The sequence below is a fragment of the Anomalospiza imberbis genome, chromosome 1, assembly GCF_031753505.1.
Source record: "Anomalospiza imberbis isolate Cuckoo-Finch-1a 21T00152 chromosome 1, ASM3175350v1, whole genome shotgun sequence".
NCBI lineage: Eukaryota > Metazoa > Chordata > Aves > Passeriformes > Viduidae > Anomalospiza > Anomalospiza imberbis.
The window spans coordinates 31348214-31363416 of NC_089681.1; the positions used below are offsets into that span (position 1 = coordinate 31348214).

General features: G+C 35.4%; 1 protein-coding gene across 6 annotated transcripts in view; it reads right to left on the reverse strand.

Annotated features, from left to right (window-relative positions):
* Positions 1–400: 400 nt before the first annotated feature.
* HNF4G (hepatocyte nuclear factor 4 gamma) overlaps positions 401–15203 on the reverse strand; it is a 58108-nt gene continuing 43305 nt past the window's right edge. For all 6 annotated transcript variants that reach the window (XM_068186449.1, XM_068186423.1, XM_068186444.1 and 3 more), the window contains 8 exons: positions 14229–14323; positions 10632–10738; positions 6338–6493; positions 4148–4235; positions 1933–2085; positions 1520–1756; positions 934–1056; positions 401–528 (listed from right to left, as the gene is read on the reverse strand). In XM_068186449.1, coding sequence (XP_068042550.1) covers positions 410–528; positions 934–1056; positions 1520–1756; positions 1933–2085; positions 4148–4235; positions 6338–6493; positions 10632–10738; positions 14229–14323 — 1078 coding nt within the window. In that variant the 3' untranslated portion in view covers positions 401–409. The remainder of the gene's footprint in view (positions 529–933; positions 1057–1519; positions 1757–1932; positions 2086–4147; positions 4236–6337; positions 6494–10631; positions 10739–14228; positions 14324–15203) is intronic.

The following is a 15203-nucleotide window of genomic DNA, read 5'->3' on the forward strand; positions in this document are numbered from 1 at the left end:
CCCACTTTTTCATATCTACAATTCACAGCTAAACAAGCACTAAGCAGTTCCATTATGATGAAAAAAATTATATACACATCTAAAACAATAATATTAAGACAACAACTAAAACAGGAAATAAAACATGAATCTGTGCATTTCTAAGATCTAAAAATAATATCTACCTCTATACATATTTTTCAGACTGCAGCGTCCACAGTTACAGTTGTATGCAGTAGTCAGAACAGCATTACTTTCCAAATCAAGAGGTGTTTTAAGGAACACCCACTTTGTAGTGGCTGCAGAGGAAATAATTTCCTTTATCAACCTGAGATTTTAAATGTGCAAGTGTTCTACCAATCTATCTAGTGCATGAAAAGGAAGAGAAGGAAGGGAAGGAAGGAAGGATAAGACAGAGATAAAAATATTATCACAATGATTTTTGTTTCAAAATAGATTGCTGTGCAATGACTGAAGCTTGATTTGCAGACATTTTGTATTCTTGCCCAGAGCCTTGTGGAGGGGAAGGTAATGGAGTTTCTGGAGTTGCTGAAAAAAAACACAGAAATAATTACATATTTTATAGCCTGGTCTACTCTACATATATATACTCCTGCACCGAAAGGGAGTCCTATTGCATGCTTGGGAAAGGAGTGCCTTGACATGCAGGGAAATAGGATATTTTAATGATCATAATTTTTAGTTTATTAAAGACTGTGCATGTAAAAACAATGATATATCAGAATGGAGCTGGATTTTTAAAATTAAATTAAATTCAGGTCAAAGTCTATTACTTAACACCATTTATATACATACATTTTTAATGCACAATTATTTTAATTTAAGAATTATGATGAAATAGCTCTATGAACACTGACAGGCCACCATGCTAATTAATATTTTAAATTGAAACAGTGAAGTGTTATGACAGAAGGCTAACTTGCAATTACTTACATATCTGTTCTGCATGTACAGGAGCAGACATTGAACTTATGAGGACAGTTTGGCCAGTTAATGGATCTTGGGCTAAGTGAGGATGCATTGGATGATGCAGATGACTGGCATCATTAGAAGTACCTGCAAAAATAACGTGAGCATATATCAATGCAAACGAGCATGTTGTTGCTAGTGACTTATACTTCAGTAATTACATTTCCACGAGTAAATATTTTGATTGGCAATTTGAATAATTGCCTCTGGGTATTCATTAAACAATTTAACCAGACTTCAAGCATATTAAGCACTGTGTTTATTTTCACTGTTTTGACTGCAATAACAGTGTGTTTCATGAAACATTTCTAAGGATTCTTTCATCTGCCTAGGGAATTGTAGGACAACCCAGTAGTTACTGAGAAGTACATACAAAATCTGTTGTTGTAGGACTAAGTTAACAAGATGAACTGCCAAGACAAGAAGGCTTTAGCTAACAATTACAAAACACAAAGCTCAGCCAGTGAGTCAGAGTGGTACCTTAGATTAGGATTCCCTCAACATCCCAACATGCTAAATTCAACATAATACAAGATTATTGCTAGCTTACCTCCCAGTAACATTTCCTGAAGCAAGCTGTCAATTTTAACAATTCCAAATAATTTAACCAATTGTATCTGCTCAATCATTTGCCAAGTGATGCTTTGGAGTGTAGGCAGTAGAAGAAGAAGTTCTCCAAATCTTCCTCTGGAGTCATACTGACGATCATTAATATAATCCTCTAAACTGATTTGGACTTGAAATCGCATATTCTTAATCTTCAATGGATTACTCAAGCCTTTTGCATCTTAAAAAATGACAAAAACTTAAAGTCAAGGCATATTACAATTTGGGAGGAGCATCTTTTTTTTCTTTTTATTCTTTTCCATTCGGCTAGATAACACGAACAGATGCTACATTAACAAAAATTACTTTCAATACAATCACATATAAAACAATTGAGAAATATTTTTGTAAAAATACCTGGATCAAAAAACACAATTGCTTTCAAGCAAGCATATTCATTGTCATCTATTTGAATTTCCTGGAAGGGACGAACTAATTCATCCAGAATCCGATTTGCCACTCGGCAGATCTCCATTTCAGTGCTGTTGCGATGAATGATGTAATTGTTGCCTTAGAGAGGAAGAATATAAACATATCATTAATAGAAACATTTTGATGTAATGTACTAGATTAAGCCAGTTTTCAAAAGTATATTTCATATTGCTTGATCAAGTTAATTTTTTTAAGTAATAACTCTCCCTTACATCACACACAACTTTTCTTTGCAAACAGAATATATGTGCAAATTATAGCTGTCCCCCAGTAAATACTCTGCACATATAAGTATGCCAACATGTAGTTACTGATTAGTCCACAGGACCAAGGCTGGTGTTTGAAGGTACAAGTGTGAAGCAAGTAGACCTTTATGTTTAAATAACAGATAAATATACCAATGTATTGATCTTAAAATATCTCCTTCCCTGATTAAAATAATATATCCCAAGCTGAATAACAAGGATTTGACAATAGGCAAGAGGAGACACTGGAAATGCTTCTTTTTCTAAAGGATGTTTCTGTTGTTCCTAATAAAATTTAGTAGCACTGTAAAATTTTCAGTTAAGAAATAATTTTACCTAGAGTTTTTTGGGTTTTGTGGTTTTTTTTTTTTTTAATATCCATTTTGGAGGTCTCCACTATGGCATCTTAATTCACCTGCTGGAGAATACTAGGAATATCATGGAGCTTTCAGAAGTCACCATGCAGTTTTTGAAAGAAAAACTGATAATTCTATCACAAGAGATCCATGTCAAAATGACTCATAAAACAGATATCTGCCTCCAAGTATCAAAAATAAGCCTTGAAGCCTCAAATTGTTTCTTCTTTTGGAGTATCTGCTGATGCTTATGATATATAATTTTCTTACTATTATTTTATCATTGTTTTCCTTATTACCTTATTACTAATCCAAATAAAATTGCAAATTTATTTTTCTTAGTTTCTGTTAATTTTGTTGGTGAAACTGTATCTAACGAAATCAGTACCTAAAGAAAGACATTTGTACAGCTTTTATCTTGAAAAGATTGCTGGTGAGACCAAGCCCTTCTTGTTCTTTTAATGTCTTAATATGGGTAAAAATAAATTCAAGCTAATTCAGAGCTATGAAACGGCAGGCCCAAAAAGGAAGGAAAACAAGTAGTAGAAAATGTCCTTGTACCGCACCACCAGTGAAGAGACAAGTCTGAGTCTGTATTCCATATAGCCCTGCCTCACATCAAAAATCCTGCCCAAGACAACCAACAGCCTGTCTCAGGAAACAGCCCCAATGCTGACCATGTCTAATGGGACCCTTTTTGGCAGATACGCTTCAGAATGGCAGACCACTGTGTCAAACAAGGCTAACAAATGCCTCATCACATCACTCTTCACACGGGCACACATCTCATCTTGCAACTGGGCCTCTCAGCTGCGTGAACTAGAAGATATGCTTCCATCAGTGACAACATCCTCTTCCCTGACAGCCACATTCCCTTTATACAACCCAACGTAGGAGCCATCTGAGCTGACCAAGAATACGCTCCTGCAGGCGTGTCTCGGCACTGTGCTGTGGTGCACCCATCTGCCACGCAACAGGGACAGCAGGAATGATGTTTACATGGTAGCCATATGGGGACTGTTGAGGAAGAAGTGAGAGTGGTCTTGGGAAAGTGAGTTGCAGGTAACATGCTATCTAATATTTCATCCAGTAGTCTTCTCTGAATCTGAAGGACTCCTGAGAAAACTCCAGATAAATGGTTTTCATGAAGACTGATAGTAGGTACATGTGCAACAGGCTGGCTACTCCTTTCTTAAGCAAAGGGATTTTTATTGCTGCTTTTGTGGTGGTGTTGTTTTATTCCAATTTTTTATGGGAAAGGGTGCAGAAAGGACGATAATGTAAGGAGGCAATTGCCAGGAACTCCCTTAAATTATGGTTTCTGCTATCCAATATACCTTTACCTGTATTAACCCACATGAAACCATCCACCTGCTTTTGCTAGAACAGGCACGTGACATTATGGCATTAATAGCTATTTAGCATTTACAGAATGCATTGCTTTGATTGTGCTAGAACAGTTGTCCCACTTAAGTGACTACATCGTTGCTAATGTACTATAACACCATCATCAGAAAGTAAAACAAAACCAATATTTACCTAAAAGTAAAATGTCCTTATATGCCATGGACCGTTTTGCTGCTCCAAGCAACAGGTGCTCCCCAGCATGTGCTCTTAGCAGGGCAACCTCACGAAAAAAAACAGCAGACTTATTAGATGATAAAGCAGTAAGTTTCAATAAGAGCAAAAGAAAAGAGGATACATATTACTGTGTGTTAGGTACATGCTGAGGACTGCTAAGATTCCAATGTAAAATGTAAAGTGAATGTAAAAATCTGAACACCATAAAAACAGCACTTTGTAATTAAATTGTCATCCTCTGTCATATCTAACATTCTGTCTAGATTTTAAACATCAGGATCTGCAAAATACTTCTCAATAAATATACTACCTGCATTTATTTCCTAGTCTGTCTTCCCTTGACAAAGTTTTCTCTAGCATTTTAAGTTGACAGTTAAGACTCCAGTGGGCTGGAATGAACTGTTACAATAAATTTGGTTCTATCAGTATTTAATTTTTCTCTTGAACCAAAAATTTATGCAGCACTTAAAAGAGCTTTTTCCCAACACAGCCAGATATGCTAACAGAGCCACTATTGTCCACAAAGAGGAATCCCAATTTGTACTAGGAAGGAACTTCTGTTTATTAGTTTACTCTTAGTCACCTATTTACTTTCCTCTAGTTTTAATGTCTGCTTGAAATTTCAGCAATGGCCTTTATTTCCTCAAAGAACTCAACTCTTGACAAGTAATTCTAATCCAAGACAGTCATTTTAGGAGAGATATAAAGGTACACAGCACCTGGGTAATACTTATGTGTTAGGACTTCAGGTTCTCAGTAGAGTTACCTTAGCTGTTTTGGTCTCCTCTGTGGTTTGTAAATCAGGCTACTCCCAGATCAGGAATTGTTTTTTTTTCAAAACCAGATGGCTTATTTCATAACTGAATGCATAATGCCCCTTAGAAACTAGCTAACACAACTGAAAAGGTTGCATTTGTTTTATCTCTCAACATCTTTGTCCCTATTTTTCTAATATACTTAAGATTTCAGAGTATTTCCCAACATGTACTCTTCAAGCACAGCAGGGGTGTTTTCAGCCTATAACTCTAATCTGATATTTTATTTTTTTAAATGCAGATAGGAACATTTTAATGATATTTGATACCTTCTCTTTTCCTCCATGCTATCTTAACAATAAAAGCAGCAATATTTTTTTGCTTGCTTTTGTTGCCCTTGTGTAGTAAAGACATTTGAAATTCTTTTTCACATGAACAGTTTAAATTTATTCAAGTATGTTGAGCTTGTGAACTTATGTACTCTGTCGGTCTGCAAAGACATTTAACTTTTTTGGGGAGTTTCCTGTGGCCTGAAACACACCTATATTCCTGAGGAACAATATAAAGGGGAATGAGTCAGTCCAAACCAAGGATAACCTAACACTTGCAGGATTTTGTTAAAAAACTGAGAGACTGAAGAAGCAAAAGAAGTATTTCCACAATTCCAGTTCACAGAGTGATTTTTAAGATGAATCAGATTTTGGTGTGGAATCAAGAGATCCTAAGCAATGAATTCATCTCCTCCTGAGGCTGCTCGTCAGAGAACTGATTCCCACAATGCGGAGATTCTGGTTCTGGGTTTGCCAGCACAACCTACTCTGAAAGCCAGTGATATATTAGTATATATTACAGATGTAATGTGTAGAACAGACCTCTGTCATAATAACTCTTATAAAATTTTAAGATTTGGTGCCTTTTTTCCTTACATTTATTATATACAATATAATTTTAGTACATTGTATTGCATGAAAGATTATATGCTATGGACTGATACCATTATGTTTGGAATTTGTTTGAGATTCTAATCGCTTTTGGTTTTTGCAAGTAGAGAAGACTTGCTTCAAATTAAATAACATGCTGTCTTATACCATATTATAATGAAAGGTGAACATGAAAGAAATACTTTTTAAGGTGAGAAAAAGTTCTGCTTCCAAAACACTACAGAAAGAACAAAACACTTAAAGCCATGCTTCCTTGCTGTTTCTTTTTGTTCATGTCTTTTCTGTTATAGTGGTGTTACTTCACAGCTTAAATAAAATAAATTAAGAGGATAGGACTAGTACCCAGCTCTATTTGTTCAGACAAAAAAGAATGAGTGCTTCATCCTGACATTTAAATATCACAGGAATAACAGAGCAGTAATTAGAATTTTCTCTTTGTTCTCCTCTTATACCTGGTCATCGAGTGGTAGTTCACAGAAGCCTGGAATATATTTAGCCCATTCCACCAGGACCAAAAGTTGTTGCTTCATAGATTCACAGACATCACTAACACCAGCAATTTTCTTAACATTTATATCAGTGCTAGCACCAGGACTGGAGATTGAGATCTAGCCATAATGAGAGAAAAAAATGAACAATGTTTAATTTCATATAATTTTATTTTCATTGATAATCACATATTTAAGAAAAAATCACAGCAGTAATCACAGGCACTTTTGAGAAATTTCTTGACCATATGGACCATTACCCTGTACGTAAATTATAACTTTTTCTTTCTCATTATTACCAGTATGCATTTCAATATGCTAAAACTTTAATTAATCATATCATAATAGAATATCTTCTCATTCTAAAATACTATTTTTAAAAATACTAGAGCTCTTTTCATTTGTAGAAGGGAGGTGTTTTGAGGTTTTTTTTCTTTAAAATGGTTGACATTTACTTCATTTCAGAAAAAAAGAAGAGCTCATAGTGGCATGTAGTAATATTAAGGGACAGTGATAATAAGAGAAAGAGAATGATAAAGGGGTAGCATGCTCTTCTAGTGGAAAGATAAGTATCATTAACTGTAGAAGGTAAAACAGGGGTGTTTTAGTGCCTGGAGGAGAATGGTTTGTAATGATGAAGCAGTGGTATAGGCAGAGGCCTGAGATGTTTCAGAGGAAATGTAAAGGATATGAGTGTGTATTAGACCACCTGCAGGGAACGGTGTTCTGTGAAACGGCAAGAGAGCAATATCTTTCTGGGCCTGAAGCTGAGGCACTTCTACTGAGCCAATTCCTGAAATTCTTAATGATATTTCAAGGAAAGGAACAAAACCAGGCTTTCTCTTGAGCCAGGCAGGAAAGCCATCTTAAGATAAAGGCAAACTCAAGAAGGTAAGGCCAGTTTATAGTTGCTATCATACTAGGGAAACAAAAAGAAAAAGGAAGCAGAAAAGGCAAAAAAAAAAAAAAAGAAAAAAGGAAACAAAATGAAAAAGAGAGAAGAAGAAGAAGAAGAAGAAGAAGAAGAAGAAGAAGAGAAAAAAGAAACAGAGAAAAAGGAAAAGAAAAAAAAATAAAAGAAAAAGAGAAAAAGGAAAAGGAAAAGAAAAAGAGAAAGAAAAGAAAAAAGAGAAAGAAAAAAAGAAAAAGAAAAAGAAAAAGAAAAAGAAAAAGAAAAAGAGAAAAAAAAGAAAAAGAAGAAAAAGAAAAAGAAAAGAAAAAGAAAAAGAAAAAGAAAAAGAAAAAGAAAAAGAAAAAGAAAAAGAAGAAAAAGAAAAAGAAAAAGAGGAAAACAAAAAGATCACTGTACAATGCCTATAAAACTGACTTTCCCTTTATGTATTATTACCAAAAGCATATTTGGGAAATTACGTAGCATGATTATCTTCCTCAGGAAAAGAAATTAATTGTTTGGTCTTCCACTACCACATTCCTACACTTTTCAGGATGGTGGAAAGTATTTAGTTTGACTCCTGCCAGTTCTCTTCATTCATATACCCATGTTAAACCCCACAGTGGGATCTATAGCGAAATCCCTTATCCCTGAGTAGTCAAAAGGAGTTGTACTTCAGAACTAAAGCTCTGTGCTTCCTACATAATTCAGCAGTGTAAAACAGTGAAAACAGCTTAGATATTTATGTCAGTTAACCAGCTGAACATTAGCTCTCAGGGAAATATAGCAGCTAGGCAGATGAAAATACCTCAGACACATAATTCAAAGGCTATCACGTAGGAAAATGGTTAGAGGTATTGCCTCTTTGTAGACAGAGAATGTGTGAAATCCATGCTATAATCATTAATCCATTTTTGGCATCTCCTCTACAAAAAGGAGGTTGAAAATACTGATATTCATTCAGGTGAGAGCTACCAGAACGATTCAGTCTAGAAAAACTTCAGTACAGAAAGACAGTAAAGAAATTCAATACATTTCCTTTTTTTTTTTTTTCCAGAAGAGTAAAAGGGGTCTTGATCATGATTCAAAGGTACAAAGAAGAGATTTCTGATAGTAGGTCACACTCGGAACTACCTGAAAATGATACTAACCATGCAGCAGCTAGAAGATAATACAAGAAGGTAGAGAAGAGGTAGATTGTTTAACTGTTAGACATGCTGATCCATGGAGTTAATACATTGTCATTCCCTTAATATATTTAATCAAAGCTGTGCATTTTTGTAATTTACATCTTACATTACAAACTACAGTCTCCATGCTGAAATTACTTGGTGAACTTCTGCTGGGGGTTTGTGGGATGACTCCCATGGAGTTCATTATGAACACCTAGGATTGCATGTCTTGACAAGGATATGAAGCTATGAACTTTTCAATTTCTATTTCTCTATTGCTTTAACCTGCCTCTCATTTATGGGGTACAACACAGCACTCACTGACTTGACAGAATCATAGATTAGCACATGTTAGGAGGGACCTTGAAAGATCATCTAATCCAAACTTTTATGGAAAAGGAATCCTAGAGATTATCTAACACCCTGTCCAATTGCATCTTGAAAATCTTCCGTGATGAGGATTCCATCACATCCCTGAAAAGGTTGCTCCAGTAATTGCTTGTTCTCACTGTAAAACATTTCTTTCTTATATTGAGGTGAAATTTTCCCAGTGTAACTTGTACCCATTAATGAGTTGATGAACATGAAAATATAACACTGTATCCCAGTTGCTCTGAAAACCTTCAGGAACAGATACCTGTACTCATATGAGAGTCCATCATGCCCTTTTCATATTTACATAATCCTGGAAGCCTCTCCCAGGTCTGTATGAGAAAAATTGTACTTAGATAATTCCCCCCTGTAAGGGATCTTAAGGAATAAAATTACTAATTTTCCCTATTTATTACGAACAATTCAAAAGGGATGAAAATATCTATTTTTCCTTATTTCATATGAACATTTCAAAAGAGATGAATGCCACCCTTTTCCTCATTTCACAGCTGAAGTACTTGGATAATCATTTGGGACACTACCACCTCCTCTAAGTCTCTTCTCAGGACTGAACTCATCTTACAGACCTATTCAATTGAGGGAGAAGTACTTTTAAGACTTCTTTGCTTTTCCATCATGTTAATGGAGTCTCTTGGACTTTGAGGCCAAGACTGTATCTTCATATATGCTTGACATAGTGGAAGCAATTCTGTTCTACTAAAAAATATCAAATAGTAAGTACAATAAATTTGTGTATACACAAGGAGATGTTTTAGGCCAAGAACCTACTATTTGAAAAAAACTTTGTGTTATAAACAGCTGAGGATGTGATTCTGTTCAAGACAGTTCTTATTTCTGAATTGCATATACCAGTTGGAAATGATTAAGGAGTATTAAAAAAAGCACAATAAGCAGGTTCAAAAATTACAAAGGAGACAAATATAGCTATATTTTTCATAGTGTATAGGTAGGAAAGGTAGGAAGGTACATTATGTTCATCTAGTCTGCCCGGACATGCAATACGTGCCAAAGACTATAACCCAGTAATTCCTGCATCAATTCTTTACAGGCAGTTCCAGCCTAAGAGAGATGCTGATAAAGAATGAGATTACAAAACATTTGGGGATGTATAAATCAGTCAGTATGAAATCATAAAGGTGGCAGTTAAATTCTAAGCAAGCTAGTAAGAGGTGCAAGAATGCAGAATCAATGATCATGATTTATCTGAGGTGCAGAAAAGGACTGGAGACTGTTCCATTCAGCAATTGATTCAATAGGAAAAAAAAAAAAAAAGAAAAAGAGAAAATGAAGTTCAGATGAGACAAAGAAAATTTAAAAGCGAGATGTGAATAGACTGCAGTTGGAACACTTCTGTTTGCCTTACTTATAATGTCTAAGGATATTAAAAATGGGATTTTCAAAAGAATGTAAGGAAATGAGTGTCCACACCTCTTTGAATGTAATGGCTTTGGACAAATTTTTCCCTATGTTTCATGGGAAAGCCTGCTTCAAAGATAGATAGATGCCACCAGCTGCCTAAGACAGCAATAGATTTAAAAGCAGTAAGAACCATAAACCTTTATTAAGAAAGGTGCCTAAGACACATTGTTCTGGACAAAGTAGAATTTTTTTATTGACTATGCTTCAAGAATGTATTCTATTACTGCTTCTTCCGTTGAGAAGAGGAAGCTGAGTGCATTTTGGAAGTAGGAAAAAAGTAATCTCAATAATTATTTTTGATACAATAAGAAATTAAGAAGTATTTACTTTTAGTAAAAGTGGTCTTAACGTCACTAAATAATTTTGTGATAGATCTCAGTACCTGGCGGGAGAGTGTCTCGGCTTGTGACAGTGTGCTAATAGAGGGACTGTTGCAGCCATCAAAAGTGTTTCTTCTTGTACTTATCCTGTCCCGTTCATTTTGTACAGCTGGAAAAGAATAATTATCTCATTTATTGACTTGTAAACACTGACACAAAGAATAATTCCAGAACTTTACTAGATTCCAGAAGATAACTCTAAGACCTGAAAGGTATGCCATTCAAAGAAGATGATCTGTGTTTCGCTCTGAGTGATGAGGAAGGAGGATATACATGTTTATAGTCTCTATTGGAACACTACTTGACTGTAAAAAGCATGTATAACTAATTGCAGACAGACACTGAATCATCTGCACTGCTGTCACTAGCTTAATTACAGTCAAACCTCTTTCTTCCATTGAACTTGAACACATGGTCTCAATTTCAACCAATTTAATAAGTCAGGCTTTATGATAACAGCAGAAATGGACATTTCCAGACTACCAAACAGGTCAAGTGGTACAGCATCACCACTGAAAAAGTATCTCTCAGAGGAAGTATGAAAGCCCTACACATGTTCTGCTGTAGGAAACAATGAGACAGGAATGAATCATGTATTTATTCCACTAGTAAGGTAATTTTGAAAGTTAAATCTCATGTTCCTCCTCAGTGACATTGCATTCCTAGCCAGTTTACAAAACATTAACTAAGTTACAGGGGGATAAAAAAACAACCCAAAAACCAGCACACTAAAAAAGTTTTAGGACAGTAAATTCATTAAGTTTTGTCTCATGGGGTCCAAAAACAGGCATTTGAAAGAGCTTGAGATAAGGAATCTGTAGTCAGCACATGCAAAGCTTATGAAGCAAGAAAGTATACTTTTAAACTAAAGGAAGAAGAAAAAAAATAAAAACTAACATTCAGATCCTTCTGAAACCTAGATCTGTAGTGAAAGATTAGGCCAAGGAGAAGAAAAAAAGGGAAAAAAAATTGTGCCAGTGGAAACCTTTCTATTGCATGAGCAATTTCATTGTCTTTTAAGAGCAGCAGCTTTATTCCCAAAGATATGTTTGCTATAGTGTAGGAAACAATCTGCATTACAGAATTTAGGAGTAGTAGAACAAGTTTCAATTAGAAAAAAACCTAAAAAAACCCCTCTGTGCATTGAGTAGATTCAGGGTTTATCTGAACAGTGCACACAGTTTATTCCAGAGGTGTGCTAACTTTTTTGCGGGGACATTCACTGATGGGCCTTTTATTAAGGTGATAGGAAGAAATCTTGTGAGGTGATAAACACACATTATGTTGTAGACAGGAAAGAGAAAATATAACCTTTTGTAAAAGAATGCTGAAACAAACATACAATGCCGAAACAAACATAGGTAATTAAAATAAGTTCAGCACTGATTAGTTTTGCAAAAACAGTAAGGTATTCTGACGATATAGCAGCAGTGAAAATCACTGGTGGAGCACACTTAAAACTATAGTGTGGATGCTTTAATTTTCTTCTACATACATGTAATTTTGGATTATTAGACTAGACTATGTGGCTAAAGCTTTATTATCAATTCAGGCTAAAATTGCCTTAAACAGAGACTTCATGAGGAGGGTGGTACATTTGCTCAAAGAGGACTTGTAACCCTTTTAATAACTGAAACCTCTGTTTTCTTTGTCCTGAAGAAAAGAGATTTTCTAAAAATGTGAGGAACTATCATAGACTCTGTACTATACTTATTTATACTACGAGACATGCCCTGATCATGTAGAGAGGTTATAACAAACAATAGCAATGTTGAAAGTCTTAGATTCAGTGGAATCAGAGTAGGGCAGAGTAGCGTTAAGTGGGTTACAAATTTTTTGCCGTGTTAGGCTGCATTAGCATCTTGAGAGAAACGAGCATTTCTCTGTTTTGGGCTTCTCATCATATGAAGGATGCTGGAAAACTAGGTAATGTCCAGCAGAGGGCTATGGAGATGTAATCCACAAGATGCGCAAGGTGAAGTAGAGACAGGCATCTTTGCTTATGTGGAAAAAAGAGGAGCAACACGGATGTGAGGGTCTTCATTTCTGTTAGCATACAGAAAATTATTCTTCTCAGATGCATAATGAAAAGAGAAGAACCAGTGGACACTACTCTAACTGCAGTAAGAGATATTCTAACTAGTTAGAAGGAAAAAAACCCTTCACAATGAGGGTGGTCAAGTACTGGAATAGCTTGTAGAGCAAGAGGTTTTTCAATCTCCCCTCTCACAGACTGTGTAAATCTGTCTGGACAGAGTCCCAAGCAACCTGACTGAACCTAGATGTCAGCCTTGGTTTAAGTGGAAGCTAAACTAGAGGAACTCAAGATGTCTCTTCTGAGATAAACTATTCTTTAATTCCAGGTTTTGAAAGTCTGTAAAGTTCTTCTATTTGCAAAACTTCTAGGGCTCTGCATATTCACAGATCATTCTCTTTCTTCACATCAGATTCATAACATATATACAATATGTTACTGACTTAATGTCTGAAATTCCAAAAGGCCAAAGTCTCTTAAAAGAGATGCACAATAGTAGGCAAACCTATTTCATACCCTGTGTAACACTGTTTAGAATACAGCTTTCAAGGAGAAAAATCCATTTTATCTCATACCAATAACTTGATCACTAGAAAAGTACTGCTACAGGACAGATACTTAAGAGCATAAAGAAAAAGTTTCCTTTGTACAGACAAAAAGAATGATAGCCACATTACAAGAGAACTAAGCATTCACATTTCAGACTGGCCTGCAAACACATGCACCATGCTCCAAACAAAAAAGGTAGCAAAGTTTGTGACAAACCACTTTTGAGTGTGTATTTGAAACAGATAAGGACATCTTTTGCCTCTACATCATTATTGCCTTTGAAACAACAGCTCAAACAAAAAAATAAACTCTCTAATATTTGCACTGCTTTTCTTTCCCTGTTGCTCTGCTCCTGTGGTGATCTGGTCCTTCCACTTTGACTGAAGAATCAATGTGACACATGCTTCTCATATCTGTCAGTGAGATGCTAAGTAACAATTTTCCTATATTAAGCCCTAGGGAAATTAGATTTTTTTTATTAATTAATGTGGACTCTCCACTGACAGCTGCTACTACTGTTCCCACTACTTTTTCACTCAACTTTACAGTCCTTTGTCTGGCTTAAATGCTTCATATGTTTAAATTTAAGGGAAGAACCAGTAAATTGGCCCTGTCATTACTTAGGGCAGGTGGAAAAAAAAAGCCAGATAGAGATTTTATTACTCAGATTTGGTAAACATTTTAAGTAAAATCTCATGGTTTGAAGTATTCCAGCATATGGCTCAATATGTAGAAATCAATGAATTTTGGTGAAAGAATTAATGAATTAAACAGGTACAAATTCACTTTAAATCCATGGACTTGTTAATGTTCCAAGTTCTAGGACTGCTTATCCACTTGAAAGTTAGAAGACATATATTTCACCTAAATATAAAAGCACTTTCCCATTATGAAGGTATTGTAGCAGACTTTCCATTGGTTTATTCTGCTGGAGTTTTTTAGAATTTTCTTTATATTTCAAAGCTAATTCAGATTTTTTTGTCTTTGTATATCAAATAATAAATGACTCCATTACCTTCCTTTTTCATTCCTGCTCGAAAACACTTTTTTAAACGACAATATCTGCATTGATTCCTTTTGTCCTTGTCAACAATACACTGTCGGTTGAATCTATCAGAGACAAGAAAAGGTAAATGTTTACAGCATTAATAAAGTAGCACCCTGATTACAAAGAAGAAAACCAACTACTCTGTCCTGTCAGAATAATGTCTATAATCACAGACTCTCTTCTTCAGTTGCATTGATTATTCTTCTTTATTAAACAGTTTTGAGAGGTGTTGCAAACCTGATAATTTTCCAGGAATATAAGTATGTGTATAAACACATGTATGCATTGGACTAGGCAAGTATGGAAAATTTTGTAGGGATGTACATCATTTACACCTCAATTGATTTGTGAGGTATGTCAGTAACTGGCTGCATCAAATGGAAGTGGAAAAAAAATTAAGCTGCAAATAGAAAAGGAAAGGACAATCAAAGAAAAAGTCATATGTTGCCGGCATGGAGAAGCCCCTGAGCTGCAAAACCATTACCCTTCTCTGGCAGTGTTTACTCCTTCTGGGAGATAACAATGAACAAGCTGCATGTTTTATCACTACAGGTGGCAACCTAAACAGGAAATGAGAGGAACCAAAACAATGAAATAAAGACTTGAGGAAATACATGGAGCATGACACTGCAAGACAGCTTACCCAGGCTATTATGCACATCTACAGGTGTGCCTAAAGGGAATGCATATGAGCCATTTGCCCCTCTCTCTGTCTAGATCTGCCTTTTTTTCTTTGCATGTGTTTGTTAGGTAAACAGACTCTGCAAAAGCAGAGCTCTTGCTGAAATCACTTATGTCAGCTCTTAACACACCACTTTAGTGGTATGTCTATGCTATATCACTGGACAATGTTTGTAAGGGAGAGGTTTCCTTATAAGAATATTACACAGCCAAAGTAGAGTGTAGGAAACAACATCTCCAGTAACAAGGCATTCTTATAAA